The following is a 19,304-nucleotide window of genomic DNA, read 5'->3' as shown; positions in this document are numbered from 1 at the left end:
TCCTCCAGGTTCTGCTGAGACTGTTCCTGAAGCCTCTGTTCCAGGGTCTCCCTCTCGGCCTGCAAGGCCACCATCTTGCCCTGCAGTCTGGACCTCTGCTCCTCCACGTCCACCTGAGACACATGCCCCACAGCCACATGGTGAACCTTGTGAGATAGCTTGTCAGATGGACACAGTATGCACACACACACACACACACACACACCCACACTGGGTTGTACCATCACCCACCAAACAGCAATACTGTACTGTATGTAGTAAACAAATGTCTTGTTTGCAATCTAGCTCAGTCATGTTTGGTGCATAACTGGAAACTGTGCTAGAAGCTGGTAGAGCGGAGAGGCTTATTTGAGATGGAGGCTTTTGTGTGGCTGCCTGGCTCTGTCCTTGGGCTTGTTTGGGTAGTGGTGTCATCTGCTAGAGCTGAAGCTGTGTGTATGTGTGTGTGTGTGTGTGTGGTGGGGTAAGGGCTGTGTGTATGGCTGTGTGAGTGAGTGTATTTTTATGTTTCTGCGTGTGTGAGTTTGAGTGTAAAGATTTGTATTGATGCTGTATTGATGAGCTGAGCTCAGCAGATTCAAACTCGTAAATTGGCTAAGGGTGTGTGTGTGTGTGTATGTGTGCTGTATGCGTATCTGAGCATGTGTGTGCTGAATGTGTGTACTGTAAGTGTGTGTGCGCTTTAATGTTCTGATGTTCTGTGCCAGTCTCGATGTGAAAGAAAGGCAGCAGGTGAACGGAGTCCAAGGCAATGGGGCTTCAGACTTCACCCAAGGTGTTCGAATCTCTAAAAGAAACCCAGTGCAGTAGTTTCAACATTGAAAAGCCATTTTTTCTAAGCCCTTTATTCTGTCTGTGAAAAGCAAGAATAACAGTGCAAGCAAACATCCGCTGTTGACTCTGCCCACCTGTTTTCTCATGAAGACCGAGTAGCCTTGTACTTGCTGTTCCTACTGCCTGATAGGATTTGCATGTTAACGGGGATTTGTTGGCTACCAATCGTCTCTGGTGTCACCTGCTTTGCTCTACCGCATGTTGGCCCGTAGCCTACTGCTTTCCCTGGCCTCGTAACACTGCTATTTTATGCTAGGCTTGTATCAGGCGAAACATTTGCTTGGATTGTGCCTAATACATGTAGACTATTTAACAGCTATGCAAATGCATGTGTATAATGCAGTGAGTGTGTGTTTGTGTCCCGCGGTGTATGGTACGCTCAGTGACTGTGGACGTTCCATAAGCTTTTATGATGATCTGAGCGCCTGCTGTTACAACCTCCCTCATAATTATGTGCATATTTATGTGTAAGATGGTCCTGTGTAGTTCTTATACAGATGTTTAGTTTAAACACCTTATGCAGGCGTTTAGCTTTCACACCTTACACAGATATTGAGTTCAGTCACTGCAGAGAGCACTTGTAGTTTGTGTTGTAGTTTGTGTATGGCGCGCACTTGTGATAGTTGACATTTGTATTGTTGCTGTAGTGGATACCATGGCTGATCACCAGTCAGTGGCTGTCTGTGTCTGTGAGTGTCTGTGGCTGTAGCTGTGTGTGTGTGTGTGTGTGTGTGTGTGTGTGTGTGTGTGTGTGTGTTACCTGCATCTGCTCCAGGGCGGTGTGCGCCTGCTCCAGCTGCTCCCTGAGCACCGCACACTCCACGCCGCACACCGGCCTCTGATTGGCCACCTCGCGGCTCTGCCGCTCCCGCTCCTGCTCCTGCTCCCTCTCGCGCTCCTTCTGCCGGATCGCCTCCTCCAGCCGGGAAATCTGGGAGACGTGCACACACGTTACTTACACAAGCAGCCACACACACACACATACACAGCACCCTACACATTTACTGGCACCCCTGGTAAGTTGGGAAATGTAAAATACAGGTACAAATCACCAATATGTACAGTTATGTATAAACATTAATAAATCTTCTTTAGATAGATAGATAGATAGATACTTTATTGATTTCCCCTTGGGGATCAATAAAGTATCTATCTATCTATCTATCTATCTATCTATCTATCTATCTAAAGAAGTTCCAATCAAATGGTTATAAACTTGCTTGGAAAAGAACCCATTATTCTTAAGGCACATTTATTTAATATGCACTTAGTCCTTTGAGTTTGTGATGTGTTATGGTTTGTATAATAGTATTGTTTTGTTATAATTTGTCTATTGATAGAATTTGAAATTTATTTTGCTATTGTCCTTAAATTTAGCCATACCATGCTTTAGTTATTATTATTATTATATATAATTAACTGAGTGACTTATTTGATTGCTATTCTCATTTCACTGTTTTATTTCTCATTAGGTTATTGCTTAAAATTATTGTTTTACTGATAATATTACTATTCTCCCTAGTTTGTAATTGTTCACTGTTAATTTAATTTGTATTGTTATTTATTTGTATGTCGCTTTGGACAAAGGCGTCTGCTAAATAACCATAGCCATAGCCATAGCCATGTATCTTGCCCTAGAGGTTTCTTAATAGGCCTACTTGGCTCTGATTGGGCAGTATGAACATTCTAAACTCATTGTTGCAGCCCATAGAAATAAACATGTTGATCGTCATGAGAACAGCAGAATGTGGAATTTAGAATTTAGAATTTTGGTCAAAGTAGAATTTGCAGTGATCTTCAAAGATTTGCTCAGTCTAATTTGAGACTTCGAAGAGATCAGTTGTGCAAAATGAAGCTCTGTGGTTTATTCAGCTGTTGCTCACCGCAACCCGATGAGGAGTTGGAGTGCAAGACGGTGAGGTCAGAGGTCAAGGTGAAGACCAAAGGAAAGCAGCCAAAGAAGGACAGGGTGAACCCAAGTAAAAAGAAACAGAGGAAGGAGGCTAAGCGCCTAAAGAAGGACATGGCCGATAGAAAGAGAAAGGAGGAAACAGCTCTGAGAGAGCTTGAGTTGGCTGCCCCTGAGGCACAGCAAGCAGAGATGCCTATTCATCCTGCTAATGAAGCCAGGAAGGTGGAGATCGCCGACACAAGCCTGAATGCTACTCCAGCGGTTGTGGTGGAGATGGCTAACGCTAGCACAAATGCTATTCCAGTAATTTTGGACTGTGGGAAGATGGCCAAAGCTAGCTCAGAGGCTCCCCTCTTGGCAAGGCCAGTGTCCTGTCCTGACCTTGGGAGGTTTGAGAATCTAACCCCAGCAGACAGACACCAGGGGGAGAGGAGATGGAAGCTACATGGCTGGTTTCAAGAGAGGGAGGCTGCAAAAAAGAGGGCTAATGCTAGAAGCAGTAAGTTGAACATGTTTAGATGGTTAAATATCCTAACAGTTGAAGTGGGTACTAGATGTGAATTTAAATCATAATTTCTCTCTCCATAGGCCCAAACCTGACATGTGACATCAACACACCTCAGTTGGCCATGGGGGATGGGAAGATCCCATCTCAGGAGCTTGGCAAGGGGGACAGAGAGATGCCCATGTCTCAGAGGGCTAACGCTAGTCCCAGTAAGTTGAACATTATTTCGGGGATTGAATATCCCAGTAGAGTTGAAGAGGGCAATTCAAGGGGGCATTATGGTTCATTTGAATCATCATTTCATTCCTCTCCATAGGCCCAAACACTGACAGATCTGAATTGGCCGAGGGGGCCTGGAAGAGCCCGTCCCCAGTGCAGTGCACCTCACAGACTGGGCAACATCAGAGTCTAACCCCGGCAGAGAAAGACAAGCTGGAGGAGAAGGCTAACGGTAGTCACAGTACGTTGAACATTTTCAAATGGCTGAGTATATCAGAGTTGAAGTGTTCACCTGATGTGACCTTGTTCATTTGAATCATCATGTCATTCCTCTCCATAGGCCCAAACACTGACAGAACTGAACTGGCTGAGGAGGACAGGAAGAGCCCGTCCCCAGTGCAGTGCACCTCACAGACTGGGCAACATCAGGGTCTAACCCCAGCAGAGATAAAGCTGGAGGAGAAGGCTAACGCTAGTCACAGTACGTTAAACATTTTTAGATGGCATATGATACTCATTTTTAGATGAGTATACACCTGATGTGAACTTGTTTATTTGAATCATCATTTCACCTTTCTCCATAGACCCAGCCCTGGCATGTGACACCAGGGGACCTGAACTGGCTGTGGGAGACATGAGGCGCCCATCTCAGGATCTTGGAGACCGACACGGAGAGAGGCCCGTGTCTCTGCTGAGACGGGATTGTCAGAAGTCCCCAGTGCAGCGGACCCAAGAGACTGGGAGACGCCAGGATTCACTGGGACTGTATCTCACCCCAGCAGAGAGGAGACGGCAGCAGGAGGAGCGGAGGGAGAGACTTCAGGGCTGGGCTCACCGGAGGGAGACCAAGGCTCTCTGCTTCACTGTTCTTAACGCGGCCACACAGGCTGCAAACAGCTGCCGTGACAACAGCGGCCAAAGAGGAAAGAGGAGCCTACGACAGTGAGGATCAATGCCCCAGCATAAAATATTATTATTATTATTATTATTAATAAATAAACGTATCATTTTTTTTAAATCATAAGACATCTGCTCTTTGGTCTTTTCTTATCTCCTAGGAATACTTCCTGTATTGCACATGGTTTTGGTGATGGTATCAATCATATTTCACTCTAATCAAAGTTTGTGTCCTCCCTAATCCGTCAAACATGAGTAGTGACATGTGTAATGCTCTACAAGGTTCTCATCTAGGAGAACAGACATGAGTCCACAGCAGTTCAAAGCTAGTGGACCAGGAGAGCCCCTACCCCACACGGCATGTTAGGGCCCGATAGGCCATTAGCTATGCCTGTTCTCTTTCACTGCCTTTGTGTGTGTGTGTGTGTGTGTGTGTGTGTGTGCATGTGTCTGTGTGGGTGTGCGAAGTTGTGGCCCGGGTCCACTATCCCAAGTAAATGTGGGTAGGACCAAATAGACACAATTTGCTTGTTTTATGGGTGAAAAGAGCATCATCTTTTTAAAATGTGAACTTTATAAATTCAAGCAGATTATTTCGCGGACCCCTTGGCTATGGGTCACGGACCCCAAGGGGTCCCCGGACCCCACTTTGAGAACCACTGCCCTAGACACAGTGTTGAGGATGGTAAGATTGACAAAAGATTCCCTAAGGATCACTATTAGAGAGATAAAAGCAAAAGCATCTATCCAGTCTAAAAAACATCAGACGTGACCTTCAGGCTAACAGATTATTTAAATGGCATGCCAGGAAAAAGTATTTTGTGTCATTTCACTACAAATGGAAATGTCTGGAGCTGCTAAATGCTGCTGGGACTTTGCCTGGAATAGCTTTCTATGGTCAGATGAAAAGAGAACGGAGCTTTTTGTCAGCAAACGGCCAAGGTGGATTTGGCATAGAAGAATGACTATAATGAAAAGAACTCCAAGCCTATGATGGAGGGTGTTTCTCTGGGGCTGTTTTTACACCAGAAGCCCCAGGGACCTTATTGGGGTTCATAAACTTAATGAATTAACTGGGCATTTCAAATCAAAATCTTGTAGTGTCTGCCAAGATGCTAAAAGTGGGTTATGATTGGAACATCCAGCAGATCGAGGATCCAAAATGCATGTCCAGATCAATGCAAAAATGGTTTATCAGCACAAAATCTGCCATGGCTATCTCAGTCCCCTGATGCTGGCTCAACAGAGGACCAGCGGGTGAGCTTTAGAGGAGAGTGCCCAAGAGAGGACCAAGGAATCTAGACAATCCAGAGATATATTAGGTAAAGATGAAGGCCCTCAAATCTCCTGCTTTGTATTCTGTAGCTGTATGGGAGGCTGTAGGAGAAGACTACAGCTCTTTTATACAGAATTAAATAAAGGGTTGGCAATAACCGTGGCATATTTGTCTTTGTTAAAAAAATATATAATTTTTCTTTTCAGAATAAATTCGCTTCCTCTCAAGGTTGGATTTTTCCTCAATGTTTTCATTGTATGACAAGATGCCCAAGTAGAATTTGAATATCTCTTTTGATTCATCTTCACCAGGGGTGCCAAGAGATGTGGAGGGCACTGCAGAGACAACCAAAGCGCTTAATGTGTAATTTTATTATGTTATACCAGTTCAGAAACACCATTACTTTCTGCAGCTGGCCATGCTATGCATGTATTGCATCATCAAGTAAAAGCTTCCAGAAATTAACTGTACCGCTAGTTAGAGTAAATCAACATGCTGGGCATAGCAGACCTCTGTTTGTTTGACCAGTGGTGTGTGTTTGCGTAAGATGTCCGACACGTCAGTTGACCCCTGACCTCTGAGATGGACAGCTGCAGGCGCGCCTTGAGCTCGTCTCGCTCCACCTCCAGACTCCTCCTCTCCTCCTCACCTCTCTTCCTCAGCTCCTCTGCCTGGGACAGGAGCTCCTGTAACCATGGCGACAACATTCACACAGGGGAAAAGAAAAGACAGGTAAGTTGAATTCAAATGGAAGGAAACACAGAACAACCCAAGACAGAGCAAAAGGTTCATTTTCACATTGTTCAGATTCGCAGCACATTTTGGAGAGACTTTAAATCTGAGCAGACATTGTTCAGCAGCCACTACATGAGCAGGTGACTGGGGATCCAGGTTATGAATGAAAAACTGTGCTCTGTAGACTATGAATGTAACACTGTGCCCTGTAGGGTATAAATGTAAAACTGTGCTCTGTAGGGTATACATGTAAAACTGTGCTCTGTAGGGTATAAATGTAAACCTGTGCTCTGTAGACTATGAATGTAAAACTGCTCTGTAGGGTATAAATGTAAAACTGTGCTCTGTAGACTATGAATGTAAAACTGTGCTCTGTAGACTATGAACGTAAACCTGTGCTCTATAGGGTGTGAATGTAAACCTGTGCTCTGTAGACTACTGTATGTAAAACTGCTCTGTGAGGTAATGAATGTAAACTGTGTTCTGGGAGGGTGTCAACATAAGACTGTGATCTGTAGGGTGTGAATGTAAAACTGTGCTCTGTAGACTATGAATGTAAAACTGCTCTGTGAGGTATGAATGTAAAACTGTACTCTGTAGGGTATAAATGTAAACCTGTGCTCTGTAGGGTATACATGTAAGACTGTGCTCTGTAGGGTATAAATGTAAACCTGTGCTCTGTAGGGTATACATGTAAACCTGTGCTCTGTAGGGTATAAATGTAAACCTGTGCTCTGTAGGGTATAAATGTAAACCTGTGCTCTGTAGGGTATAAATGTAAACCTGTGCTCTGTAGGGTATAAATGTAAGACTGTGCTCTGTAGGGTGTACAGTAAATGTGAAACCGTGTTCTGTGGGTGTGGGGTATGAGGGGAACTAAATGGGCTAAATGAGCTCAGGGATGTCTGTTGCAAACAAGCAAGAGTAACACCTCTGGTTAAAATCACTTACACTGCAGCAGCTACAGTATGTGTGTGTGCGTGCGTGTGCGTGTGTGAGTGAGAGAGAGAGAGTAAGAGAGTGACGTGAGAGCATTAGTGATAGAGGGAGCAGAATCTATACCTGTTGGTGATTCTGAAATTAATAATCTACTCTGCTGACATCACCAATATTTGTCACAATTTGCTCTGCGTAAATAAGTCTGCATCACCATTTCCTCTGAAGGGATAACTTCTACTTGCCAGTTGGATTTAAAATGTTTTGACACACGCAGACACACACCCAGTGAAGCTATAAATATACAGCATTCAAACACTGATCAAAGGAAGACAGGCAGGCACAGACATTTTAGGTTTCAAATCCACATCCTGCTGAGAGAGTGTGGGAGCAGAGACAGAGAGAGAGAGAGAGAGAGAGAGAGAGAGAGAGAGAGAGAGAGAGAGAGAGAGAGAAAGAGACGGGCGATGACAGGATGATCTGCCCGTGGCTAATGCTCCAGCCCTATCAGGTGAGCTGAAGCGTTGTGTAAATCCCAGGGCGAGACTCCCAGACTGTTCCAGCTGCGCAGTAGTCCAGGCCTGCCTGAGTGAGTGAGTGGGTGAGCGAGTGTCTGTGTGCCGCCTGTGCTCTCCGCTCCGCTCCCCTCAGCTTTAGTCACAGACAGCTGATCTGGAAAGACCATGGATCAGCGAGGTCAGTGGGGGGAAGCCCAGCCAAAATCCACTCTGCCTTGGCAGCCGGCGGCCATATTGCTCACAACTAGTACTGTCACTTTGGATCAGCAGTCGCACAGAACCAAAGGCCATGGAGCGAGTGCGAGTCAGAACCGTGACCTGTCGTCCCACTCCCCACTCCCAGCCTTTTCCAGCAGCAGACCGAGGGAGCCAGCGCGGATACAGCTAGCGCTGTGTCCTTTACTCAGCCAAAAGGAACAAGTGAGGCTGCTCTGGGCAGGCTACTGTCACTGAATGGAATCTACTACAGATAGCAATAAACTCGACACATTTACAGTAACTGAAATGAAATGAGCAGTTAAGAGTATGAAAGTCCCTCTGTGGTCGTCGGAGGAATTCTAAATGAGCTAATTTGCTGTGTTTGTGTAAGTGATTGGCGATGGGGGGTGGTGGTGGGGGGGGGGGGGTGGCGTCAGGACTTGTGTTGACAGGCTGTGTCATTGAGCACTGTGAGTGAGCCCTTCGGCAGTGTGTCTTCTCTCATTAACCCCGACCTCCGGGAATGACAGCTGCAGACCAGCGCTTGTTGCGTTTAGACGCCCATCAACAAGAAGAATGACAACCGTCCTCTCCCCAGTCGACTGTTTGCATTTACACACACACAAGTGCCATCAGCATCACAATGCGACAGAGGTCACGACAGTGAGATCTCACATCCTCAACCCTCATCTTGTCAACATCTGTTTTTGTCAGCTCCATTCCCTCTAACTTCCCCGACATTTTAGCCAAAGACCTTCATTTTCAAGCTTTCCAGTTAGATATGTTAGCATACACACATGGCTTAACATGGCTACCTTCCCTCAGATCCGCTACCTGGCGACCTTACCTGCTGACTGAGCTTTTTTTTATCTTGTCTACGTCTGTTTCTGAACATCCCTGATATCTTAGTCATTTTAACCCTCAATCCTTCATCGATTTTCAATATTTTAGTTAGACATCTTTAGACTGGGTAAACCCAGCCCAATCTGCCGGCGATTGGATTTCGCCCTGCAGCTCAGGCTAGAAACCTGCACATTTGTCTCTCCTACTTCCTGTCCACGTTTGCTGGAACCAATCACAAACTGGCTTATCCACCAGGCGCACCCGGATCGTTGGTCTGATTGGTTGAAGGACTATCAAATGTGTACAGAGTCATTTGAACTATGCCCGCTGATCATGCTTCTTGTGCAGTAGAAATACACACAGACTCCCCAGACTAATGTTCAATCTTACATTGAGCTTGAGCTTAGTCCGGTAATAACCAGGGGCCGGTTGCACCAACATGCTTACGCCCGGTCTTAAGCTACGTCGGTCCTAACTCAGCGTTCTAAGTCCAACCTGATAGATACGCCAGTTGCACCATCTAGGCTTAAGCATTCTTTTCGCTAAGACCGGGCGTAGATCTTACGCCTACTCAGTAGTAGGCGTAAGTTCTTAAGACCAACATTTGAGCACTTCTCACAGTCGTTTCTACAGCGCAAACTACATTGTTATTATTCCCATACTCGCTTGTTGGTCAGCTAGCATTCGTTTTAGGTTGACACTTCGCTACGCCAGCCTGGCAATCATGAGGGGCTTTCGGTATCATTCACGAATTAAAAACCTTTATTAACAGCTTATTGTACATTCCTAATAGGGATAACCATAGGCTACACTTGGAAACATTTGAAGATGCATAGGTAGGCTATCTAGCCCGCCCTACAATTACGTAGTGCATAAAAATAAACCGTGTAAGCTAACGTTACATTTGTTAGATAATTGCCTACCTGTTACGGCATTCCTAGCACAACGTGGCTGGTTGGCTGACGTTATTCCGTATTCCATGGGTCTAGCTCTTTACATAACATAAACTTTTTACTTGCATTTTACAGTGCAGATAACGCTTCTACCAGTTAGTGTTGTTCTGCCACAGCCTATTGGTAGCCTTATCTCTGAAAGGATAAAGCTATAATGCGTCTCCTTTGCTTATTCTTGACATAATGAGAAGGAACTACAGTAATTGTTAAGTTATTTATTTAGCGAGTTAAATAGGTGCCACGCATTAGGCATTAGGCTACATGTCATTCACTTTAACAGCGGTTTCCTCCGAACGGGGGACGTGATTGACAGCAGATAGAGTTCTAATCTTTAAAACAGGCAAGTTGTCATTGTTCCGTAGGCATTCACATGGACGCGCATCGCTAAGACCGGGCGTAGTTAAGACCAGGCGCAAGTTCTGCTGGTGCAACCGACTTTAGTTGAATTCTAAGGACTGGTCTTAACAAAGACCAACTTAGCAGTTAGGACCAGACTTAGTAAAGACCAGTTGGTGCAACCGGCCCCAGGCTAAGACATGTTTAACACAGACACCTGTGGCTAAGCACGGCTCCTCTCCCACGGGTCGGTCAGTTACCGCGGCGACCTCACCTGCTGAGCGCGCTTCTTCTCGGCGTCCAGCGAGGCGGAGGCCTGGCGCATCTCGCCGGCGTGCTTGCGTATCACCTCCTCCAGGGCGCGCTTGAGCTGCTCGCGCAGGCGCCGCCGCTCCTCCTCCATGTGCTGGTGGACGCCCCTCTTCTGCTCCTCCACCTCCTCGCGGCCCTGCTCCTTCTCCTGCTCCACCTCCTGCCGCAGACGCTGCACCTCCTCGGCGTGCGCCCGCTGCAGCTCCAGCCGCATGGTGGCCAAGGTGTCCGCATGCTGACCGCCCGGACCACAGCATTTACAGAGGGAGAGAGAGATTTGGACCACAGGCTTAGTATTTTACATACAGTTTTCATTCTATATTTTACCATACATCTAAACATTCAATTTCCACTGACAACTGGCAGAGGTGAGAAGAGTGTAAAAGTATCTGTGCCAACCATTCACTTATACCAGCTGATTCTAACTGGCACAACTCTTCAGCCTGAGATCGCCTGTATTAACTACACAAGTAGAACCAATGCATGATTGGACTTTTACTTCCTGAAGCTGGAGTTGTCTCTGACAACTGGTGATTACAGTAAGACAGCATGTGTATATTGTAAAAATTCCATTTGGTTCTTATTATAGTTTGCGATGAATATCAAGCTTTGATGTGTTTGGATAACTCCTCTGACTCAGGGTTCCCACTCTTTCTTCAACAAAAAAAATAAAATTTTCCCGCAAATTCAAGATGTGTGCATCAGGTGTGTTGTGTTTTGTATGTGTATCATCAGGTGTTGTGTGTGTATGAGGTGTGTTGTGTGTGTATGAGGTGTGTTGTGTGTGTATCAGGTGTGTTGTGTGTGCACCAGGTGTGCCTCACCTGCTTCAGCATGCGTGCGTGGTCACTGCTGCGCCCGTTGCTCTGCAGCTCCAGCTCCTTGTTGCGCAGGTTGAGACGGCTCAGCTGCGAGCGCAGCTCCTCCACCTCGGCCGACACCTTCACCTGCGACGAACTCTGCGACATCAGCTCCTCTGGAACGAGGTCAGGAGGAGGACAGCCCGACGGACACGGACGTGGAGCAACGGGAATGGAGAGAGAGATGGAGATGAGAATGAAGAGAGGAGGAGAGAGAAAAGGCAAAGGATGAGAGATAGAAAAGGGGGAAGATGGAGAACGCGAGAGGGAGGGAGGGAGGGGGGGGGGCGTTAGCCTGCATCTGTCTTGCGGAGGTTGGCGGATAATGCAGAGCTGAGACGGGGGAGAGCTCCCAGAGGGGCGATTCATCCAGGAATCCCTCCCGTCTCAGATTGCAGTGAAAGGCCTTTTCAGCAGGTACAGGGAAACAGCAGAACAGTCTGTTTTTGATGAGCGAGCAGAGGGGTTTAGAGCTAAAATAATCTTTTAAACGCATCATCATCTTTTGTTCTCTTTTTAACAGGCTTTCAAAAATACATTCAGCCCAAATGTTTAAGCATTGTGCTCTCTCACAGTAGGATTTATTCATCATTGTATTAAGTGTGTGTGTGTGTGCGCGTATGTGTGTGTGTGTGTGTGTGTGTGTGTGTGTGTGTGTGTGTGTGTGTGTGTGTGTGTGTGTGTGTGTGTGTGTGTGTGCGCTCACACAGTACTTGACCTGCAGCACCATGCGTGAGTATCGATGCCTCCTGCCTAACCATGCCAATTTAACCTTGCCTGTTTTAACTGCCATTGTTAATGCAGCAAGGAAAATATGCTTTGGACATTAGTACTAAATGTGTGTATGTGTGTGTGTGTGTGTGTGTGTGTGTGTGTGTGTGTACCACAGAGAGAGAGAGAGAGAGAGAGAGAGAGATAGAGTGTGTGTTAGTACCAGACTTCATCTGCAGTTCGTTCTCCTGGAGTAGTAGTCTCTCCTTGGCCACGGCCAGCTCTTCCTCCGCCTTCTTGGCTCCCGCCTCCGACTCCAGCACCCTGTGACGACCCTCCTCCAGCTGCTCCTCCAGATCCTGACACCAATACGGGGGGTCAACACGTTAAAAAGATAATACTACAATTTACAATTTACCCAAGTCACATTCAAATGAAATATGTATTAGACCAGACAGAGCTGTTGCCTACATACAGTAGCAGCAGCACAATATGTCACTGTGTGCCATCAATCAAGGGACAGCCCAGTAGGCAAAAAGCCCAGTTTATTTCTTTTATCTATGTTGTTGATACATTTTTATGACATCAATAGTTTATGGCTATTCATATGTGTTTGAATGTTCATCATTCATATACAGTACATGCATGTTTGTTTTTCATTCTGTGTTGAATATCTACCCTACTCCATGTCAAATGTCCTTTCTTTTAATTTTTTCATTTTGATGTATTATATGCACACATCCTATTGCTTTGCCAATATTGTAACTTTCACAGTCATGCAAATAAAGCACATTGAATTGAATTGAAATGAAATGAGAGAGAGTGAGGAGGGAGGGAGGAAGGGAGGGAGGGAGAGAGAGAGGGTGGCAGTAAGAAACAGAGTAAAAAAGGGAGGGGATGAATTTAAAGAGCTGGTATGGTATCTGTAATTCCATGGTTTTATTAATATGAAAAAAATGAGTTCCGGTTCTCTGTGGAGATATCCTACAATTAAGGGAGCAGACATGACTGCCAAATGCTGTCTCTACATTTCTGAAAGTCGTTTTTATGCTTGGCTTCAACTCATTCGTGGAAAGTTAAAATGCCTGTCCATCGATACCTAATGACGATACCTGAGCAGGTGGATTTGTATTTTGACGAGTTCTGTCTAACTGTAATCTGCTCTTGTGCCAGAGGGGTGGATGGGTCAATACTGACTATTGATGAGGGGATCGCTTACGCTCCAGCCCCACTACAAATGGAGCTCGGTGCTCACCGAACAGGACCGCAAGACTAGCCAAGCAGAATTAGCCACTTCAGATGACTGGAACCTAATGGAAGAACTGGAGCACACAAATAACTGTGTTCTTTTTTAATAGGTGCAAATGACCAATGATGTTTCGATGGACAGCGTTCGAACCTGATGAGGATGGTGTGTGTCAAATCCCTTGTCGTTTGTACCGATTTAACAGACTCTAAGTTCATACAAGTGCTCTGGCTCTTTCTTTAGGCTATAGGCATCTGAAAAGGCCCATTGTGCTTGACTGGGTAATATTGACTGGAGGGCCAATTAGCCGCAGTGCTAACAGGAAGCTGTCAGCAGCTGATTGACCACTGAGTCTGTGCACAAGACACATGGCAGACACACAGAGATCAGTGGGGCAATCCAACTAGATTTAAGGTCCTCTGTGATCAATTCAGGCTTACAATCAAGAACGAATTTGCAAGGGGTGGGGGGGGGGGTGGCGGGTATGGCACTGTGGCACCGTGGCACAGTACTGGCTACAGCATCCTGACCACATCCGGGTCCAAGTGCCAACGGGGACCAGGTTGGTGGTAATTTCCCACCCCATCTCTCTCTCTCACAGGCAACAAAAGCCCAAAAATGAACGTGAGAAAAGATGTGTGCTTCAATATTACATAATGTAAGCACTATAAATATGTGTCTATATGCCCAAGAGAAGGACAGTCACCGTCCATATAGCAGAGAGAAAGAGAGATCGCGTCTGGGAGAGGGAAAGAAGCAAATGGATAGACAAAGGAGTGTGTGTGTGTGTGTGTGTGTGTGTGTGTGTGTAGTACGTGCATGTCTTACTGAGACCCTAAAGCAACACAATACAGTTCCTTTATCTAAACATAATGGCCTCAACCTCATTTTGATGTTACACTGACTTATGGCACAGAGAATTAAGTCTCTGACTGCCAACATGTGCCTGGGACCGAACCTGATACAGCACTGTGAAATGTTGTTAATCCAGCAGGATCATGACCCATTTAGTTGCTTTTTAACAAACTGGATGCCGTCTTAGCGCTAAATGCCGTTGAATATTGACGCCAAGGGGCACGGCGATAAATTCTTCCGTCACGTCGCTTTGACGTTGCGGCGATTTTGATCTCTGTCATTGATGAGCTCCTCATTCCTTCCTCATTAACTGCAGCGTCTACATGCTGCCTGCCGCCTACTGCACAGGCCCCGCTCACAAAACCGAAATCAAACGCGAGCAAATCCTTTAAAACAACTCAAAGCACTTTGCTGACAAGTAGCGCTTCATTTCAAATGTATTTCCTCACTTTGAGTGTGACTTTCTGTGCTGCGCGCAGTACAAGAGAGTTTGTGTGGGTCTTTAGGCACTGTGCACACTAATTGTCTGTCTATTTTGTGTGCGTGTGTGTGTGTGTGTGTGTGAGTGCTTGTCTGTGTCTGTGCAAGAGGAGTAGTGGGGGCATATCAGCTCATTAGCCTCTTGGCTTGAAAGCACTTTTTTCTAAATTCATTTCTGCATGCTCTATCTCCAGAGCCCTGGAGCTGGAACTGAACACACACACACACACACACACACACACACACACACACACACACACACACACACACAGACACACACACAGACACACACACACACACACACACACACACACACACACACACACACACACACACACACACAGACAGAGCGAGAGAGAGCGGGAGAGAGAGAGAGAGAGTAAAACTGAGACAATGCCAAACACTCACATATGACACTACATAACAAAACTGAAATCCCACCCACAGACACACAATGCAACATTGCAGAACCCAAAGGACACACTTACTCAATACGACAAAAAGACCACACACACACACACACACACACACACACACACACACGCACACAAACACACACACACACACACACACACACGCACACACACACACACACGCACGCACACACACACACACACACGCACACGCACACAAACACACACACACACACACACACACGCACGCACACACACACGCACACACACGCACACACACACACGCACACGCACACAAACACACACACACACACGCACGCACACACACACGCACACACACGCACACACACACACACACACACACACATGGCAGGAGGAGGCCTGAGGCAGAGCTGGCTTCTGACAGAAGAATGCTCCTTGTACGTGCTCAGTAAACACTCTCAGCTCTCAGTCACACTGAGTGAGCCTGAATACAGCAGGGGAGGGGAGGAGACCGAGGCACTGCAGTCATTTCATCAAACAATTACCACAACAATTGGCCTGGTCTGCTCTGAGCCCAAAACAGGCACGCTCAGTCATGTGAGGGGAATTCAAATGTGAGAGTTGATTTAATATTTCATGGGACGGAAAATGGCCTCATGTGTCGGCGTGCCTTGATCTGGAACGAGGGTCTGTATCTGTGTACTACAATGACAAAAACAAACAGGACATGACAAACACACTGTGTCTATCTCTGTATGTGTGTGTGTGTGTGTGTGTGTGTGTGTGTGTGAATTGGAAGTACTAGGACATGACTCTGAGTGTGTGTGTGTGTACGCGCGCAGGAGAGACAGAGAGAGAATTTCGGGACATGATTGTTTGACCCTGCGAGTCCGATGCCATCTGCTTCCGAGCAGACAGCTGCGTTTGCTAATTGAGGGTACTCATGACCAAACCTTTAATCTCTGCCACAGTAAGTGGAGGAAGTGGCGTTTACCTCCCCTAATTATACATTTTGCGCCGGCGCGGCTCTGGGAGAAGCTGAGAAGATGAGCACAACCGCGGCTCTACGACCGCAGCTCCAGCTGTGGAGTACAAAAGAGTGCGGTGCACTGGTGGGGACGACAGTGGCTGGGTTTTACAACCATCCAACCATTATGGGGGCCGGGGGCTATGTCTGACTTTGTATTTATATTTATTCACTCACTCCATTTGGACACTGCGTGACTTATGTGTCTTTGGCTGTGAGTGCGCAGATGGTCATGTTTCATTTTGGGGCAGTCATTTGCCTTGAGTCACTGTGTGTGACAGTAAGAGTGTGTGTGTGTGTGTGTGTGTGTGTGTGTGTGTGTGTGTGTGTGTGTGTGTGTGCACTTCTGTTCAACTGAGAAAAAGAGCTAGAGGATTCGTCATGGCCTGACTATCACAAGTGGTACCCCCACATATGTGAGTGTGTGTGTGTGTGTGTGTGTGTGTAGGGGGTGTGTAGTGTGTGTAGGGGGTGTGTTCACCTCAATCTTGTCTTGTAGTTTCTGGCAGTGCCTCTTGCTCTCATTCAGTCTCTGCTCATTGATCTCCAGCTCCCCCTCGATCTTCCTCAGCCTCTGCTGCAGCAGGGCATGCTGGGACTTGCGGTTCTCCTGCTCCTTCTGCTGCCACTGGCTGATCTGCTCGCTGAGGTTCTGCTGCAGCGACCGCTTGGTGGCCGCCTGCTCCTTCTCGTGCGCCTCCCTCACCTCGCGCAGCCTCCTCTCCCACTCCTCCTCCGCCTTCCTCCTCTCCTCCTCCCAGCCCTGCCTCTCCTCCCGCAGCTGCCGCAGCTCGTCGGCCAGGGCGCGCGCCTGCCTCTCGCTCTCCTCTGCCGCCCGCTTGCCCTCCTCCTCGGCCGTCCTCCGGCGCTCCTCGTCCTCCTCCCTGCGCCGGTCCTCCTCGCGCTCCCGCCGCAGCTCCTGGCACTGCTGGGCGAGCGCGCGGCTCTCCTCCCGCGCCTCCTCCAGCTGCTTGTGGGCGCGGCCCCGCTCCTCCTCCAGGCTCTGCACGCGCGCCTCCAGGTCCCGCCGCAGCTCCAGCGCCTCCTCGGTGAGGAGCGCCACGCGCTCGGCGTGCTCCTCCTGGGACCGCTGGTCCCGCTCCTCCACCTGTAGGCACAGGCCGCACGTTAGGCCCGCTTACTCACGCCGACTGGGGTATAAACAGAGGCGGACATTCCTGGTTCCAGAAGGTAAAAGTCCTGCCATATATATTCTTTCTACCTGTGCACTCAACACAAGTGATATCACCAATTATCTGATCTACCTGGCAGCTAATTAGGATGAGCTGGTTTACTAAATTGTTGGATCAAATACTTGGCAGGTCTTTTACTTTCTGAACCCGGGATGTCTGCCTCTGGGTATAAATAAGAGCCGTTCACATACAAGGCAGCAGGCGAGAAAACAGACTGTGCCATGTTAATGATTCATGGTTCAGAGATTCCAGGCCAAGGCGCAATACGCTGCGCAACAAAGTTAAAATAATTTCAACTTTTGAGGCGACAAGCAACAGACGCCAAGCGAACTGCTATACAAACGGAGCTTTAGAATCCACAGATCCACAGCACAATACACTTGAGGAGCTAATTCATCATTTATTACTAATTAATTACTAATAGCTTTTTCCCCCTTCACAGTCCTAATAACAATGCATCCATTCCCACCTGAACACGTGAGACGGACTCCTCACCTGCAGACGGAAGATCTCGAACTCCGCCTGCGCCTGCTCCCCCTTCCTCTGCTCCTCCTCCACGAAGGCCTGCAGCTCCAGGAGGCGTGTCCTCAGGACAAACTCCTCCCCTTCCTCCCCCTCAGCCGCTGGCTGCAGGCTGCCCTGCCCGGTTTCCGTGGCGATGCGGCGGAGCGACTGCAGCGTGGCCTCCTGCTCCTCATTCTTGGTGTTGAGCGAGTAGATCACCTGGACGACGACAACATCCCAACAGGTGTGGTGAGCCTTCCAGGAAATACACCCCCCCCCCTCCCAGCATACCATCATGACCGCAGTCATGCTTCCATTCACTGGCCGACTGCTAAACATGGATTAATCCCCGCTATAAAATATGATATGGTGTCTAAAATAAGTAGGACATAAAGCCATGTCGGAGTCACCTCAAGAAGTGCTGCAGATTCAGTTGGTTGCTCATCCTGTGTGCTTTTTTGAATGCTGTTTGGTGTGGCCTCTCTCTAGAATCCTACTGAGGCGGGTGATTAATCACCTCTGCAGATCACGTATTCTGCGTGAGCCTAACCCCAGAGGAATGCGTGAGCGGTGAGGAGGAGACTTTGATGTAGTGGACTGCTCTGTCGGGGGCGCTCATCTCTCGTCCTCAAAAGAGCTCGTGATTTTCATCTATCTGTTACGTTTGTTTTTACAACCGTGTGGTCAGATTGTATCCCCTCGGGCTATTAGAGTCAGTGAATCTGGACAAAATTGCATGCTTATGCATGAGTGTGTACGTGTGTGTGTGTGCCTGTGTGTGTGTGTGTGTGTGTGCCTACTCTTGAGGTTTCTGCATGTGTGCCTACTCTTGCTGGGGTTTGTCTTTGCCTGTCGCTGTCAGCAAACCCTTCTTGCAAGGCTCCCCACTCTCAATGTCATCATATCCCCTTACGGACCCCTGACGTCTCATTTATACCGACCGCGGCTCCTGTGTTACCATGACGCCTCCCTGTCTGTGATAAATCGCCACGGCAGCAGGGCCGGACATTCCGCCCCGTGATTGACTGCAGCGACCTCTCTTCAGCTCACTCTCTCTCTCTCTCTCTCTCCCTCCAGCTCTCCTTCTCTCTCTCTCTCATCTTTCTCCATTACTCCCTCTCTCTCGCTCTGCCTCCCTTCCTCTCTCCCCCTCCAAAAGCCCTACTCCACATCCGCCCTTCAATAGTACCGAGCGCATTTCTACTGAGGGCAGCAATAAGAGAATCAAGGAAAGTCACCTCGACCATTTGTGACAAATGTCCACGAGCCTTTTTATAGCACACTGTAAATACATTGTATACTCACAGGGGTGCCCGTGTAGGGCCTTTGGGAACAGGGAGAGAGATAGATGGGCACTTGCACGGCTCATGGAGGGTAAGAGACAGAAACAGGGAGACAGGAATCACAGCAAATCTCCTCCATATCCAGATCATCTCTGCGATTCCTTTCCATGTTTAAAATCTAACTGTCTCACCCAGACAGGGGTGATTGGATCTGAAATCTAAATCAATAGTGGCACTCGCGTTGGTGCCAAGATCGCACGCTTCACAGTCAGCATA

The 19,304-nt window shown here is 47.6% G+C and overlaps 2 protein-coding genes across 2 annotated transcripts in view; one reads left to right on the top strand and one right to left on the bottom strand.

Annotated features, from left to right (window-relative positions):
* fam184b (family with sequence similarity 184 member B) overlaps positions 1-19,304 on the bottom strand; it is a 31,700-nt gene that overhangs the window by 8,982 nt on the left and 3,414 nt on the right. Inside the window, exons 2-8 of the mRNA XM_062520537.1 lie at positions 16,530-17,156; positions 12,269-12,404; positions 11,299-11,450; positions 10,437-10,709; positions 6,219-6,329; positions 1,595-1,765; positions 1-113 (exon numbers count right to left, since the gene is read on the bottom strand). The exon at positions 1-113 is cut by the window's left edge and continues 9 nt beyond it. Of these exons, the coding sequence (XP_062376521.1) occupies positions 1-113; positions 1,595-1,765; positions 6,219-6,329; positions 10,437-10,709; positions 11,299-11,450; positions 12,269-12,404; positions 16,530-17,156 (1,583 nt within the window). The remainder of the gene's footprint in view (positions 114-1,594; positions 1,766-6,218; positions 6,330-10,436; positions 10,710-11,298; positions 11,451-12,268; positions 12,405-16,529; positions 17,157-19,304) is intronic.
* LOC134101103 (uncharacterized) lies at positions 1,818-4,422 on the top strand. The gene is made up of 6 exons (XM_062554676.1): positions 1,818-1,850; positions 2,707-3,245; positions 3,335-3,460; positions 3,568-3,711; positions 3,811-3,951; positions 4,055-4,422. The coding sequence occupies exons 2-6, from the start codon at positions 2,858-2,860 to the stop codon at positions 4,414-4,416; spliced, it is 1,161 nt and encodes a 386-aa protein (XP_062410660.1). The 5' UTR covers positions 1,818-1,850; positions 2,707-2,857; the 3' UTR covers positions 4,417-4,422.

Source organism: Sardina pilchardus, chromosome 2 (assembly GCF_963854185.1).
Source record: "Sardina pilchardus chromosome 2, fSarPil1.1, whole genome shotgun sequence".
Lineage (NCBI taxonomy): Eukaryota > Metazoa > Chordata > Actinopteri > Clupeiformes > Clupeidae > Sardina > Sardina pilchardus.
The sequence above is the reverse complement of the archived record's forward strand: the minus strand, read 5'-3'. Positions and strand labels throughout refer to the sequence as shown.